At 39.5% G+C, this 1,404-nt stretch overlaps 1 protein-coding gene across 1 annotated transcript; it reads right to left on the minus strand.

Moving 5' to 3' along the window:
- Positions 1–629: 629 nt before the first annotated feature.
- Positions 630–1,082, minus strand: LOC138896243 (uncharacterized). Its single transcript, XM_070181036.1, has one exon. It carries the CDS (start codon positions 1,080–1,082, stop codon positions 630–632), a length of 453 nt encoding a protein of 150 aa, XP_070037137.1.
- Between the last annotated feature and the right edge of the window lie 322 nt (positions 1,083–1,404).

Raw genomic sequence — 1,404 nt, forward strand, 5'->3', positions numbered from 1 at the left:
GCATGGTTCAATCATGTTCCTGTACTTGGCCATAGCCTCTATCTTCACCTTCAATGCCATTCTCACTTTGACTTCCATATACATTAGCAACAATTCTCTTTCCTTTGTTGAACCTTGAATCTTATGGATAACCATGTAATTTGTAGCATCTTTCCTTAGTGTGACCTGGTTTCTTACAATAGTCACAAAAAGGCCAGGGTCTGCTCCTAGAATATCCTTCCATATAGTTATTGTTCCCAGTTCTGTTTCCTTGTTGATTGTAGTTTGTATATCTAGAATTGTCTGAAGTATTTGATTGTTGATTATAGCTTGTTCTGAAAGAATTTTCTCCTGACCTATTTGCACTCAGGGCAGTAGATTCAATAACAAACTGATTGTTTGGTTTGACCTCTCTTTGTTTCTCCTCTTGGATAAGGATTGAAAAAGCCAGTGTGAGTGAAGGCAACAGATTCATCATCAGAATACTTCCCCTTACCACAGTATAAACTTCATTTAGCCCCATTAAGAACTGAATCAACCTCCTATCCTGCTCAGCCTTCTGCATATTTGCCTTAGCACCACATGTACAGTTGCATTTGCACTGAGCATGTGCATTCAATGTGTTCAGCTCTTCCCAGAGCTTCTTCATCTTAGTGTAATACCCAGTGATGTCTAGGGTTCCTTGACTCAAAATCATTTATCTCTTTCTGCAATTGATATAGCTTCGCTCCGTTTGTCTGATCATATCTATCCTCTAGTTCCTGCCAAAGTTCCTGAGCATCATTAACATATTGTAGACTATCCGCTAAATACTTTGAGATAGAATTCAGAATCCACGACGTGACCATATCGTCACAACGTTCCCATTGATTGTAACTAGGGTCTTTGGAATCCAGTTTCCTGCATTTTTCGTTTATGAATCCCACCTTGTTTTTCACTGAGAGAGTTCTGAGAACTCCTCTTCTCCATGACCTATATCCCGATCCGTCGAAAGGTACAGGTACAAGCATAGAACCCGCACTTTCAGATGGATGCATGTAGAGTGAATTTGTCGAATCTAGAAGCAGATTTGTGGAATCCGTCGTGTTTTCGTCAATAGCCATACTTATCGAGGATCGAATTGAAAATAGGGAAAATTTTGCTACTCGCACAGAAAACTATCGTAGAGATATAATCGAATGAATAATCGACTGATTGAGCTTAGGATTGAGAGCCTAGCTCTGATACCATGACAAAATAGTAGAAGAAATGAAGAGGAAAAACTCACCTCGAATGAACTCTAATGGAGGATGAAGAAGGACCTTGGCAGAGAGTCTTCTGGAGCTATGTCGAATGAGCTCTGATACCAAACAGGATTAGTAATATTATCTTGCCCACATGCTTTTTATTCCTTATTACGCGCTTTGTATTTTTCTTTCTCTGATC

This window comes from Nicotiana tomentosiformis, chromosome 7 (assembly GCF_000390325.3).
Source record: "Nicotiana tomentosiformis chromosome 7, ASM39032v3, whole genome shotgun sequence".
Lineage (NCBI taxonomy): Eukaryota > Viridiplantae > Streptophyta > Magnoliopsida > Solanales > Solanaceae > Nicotiana > Nicotiana tomentosiformis.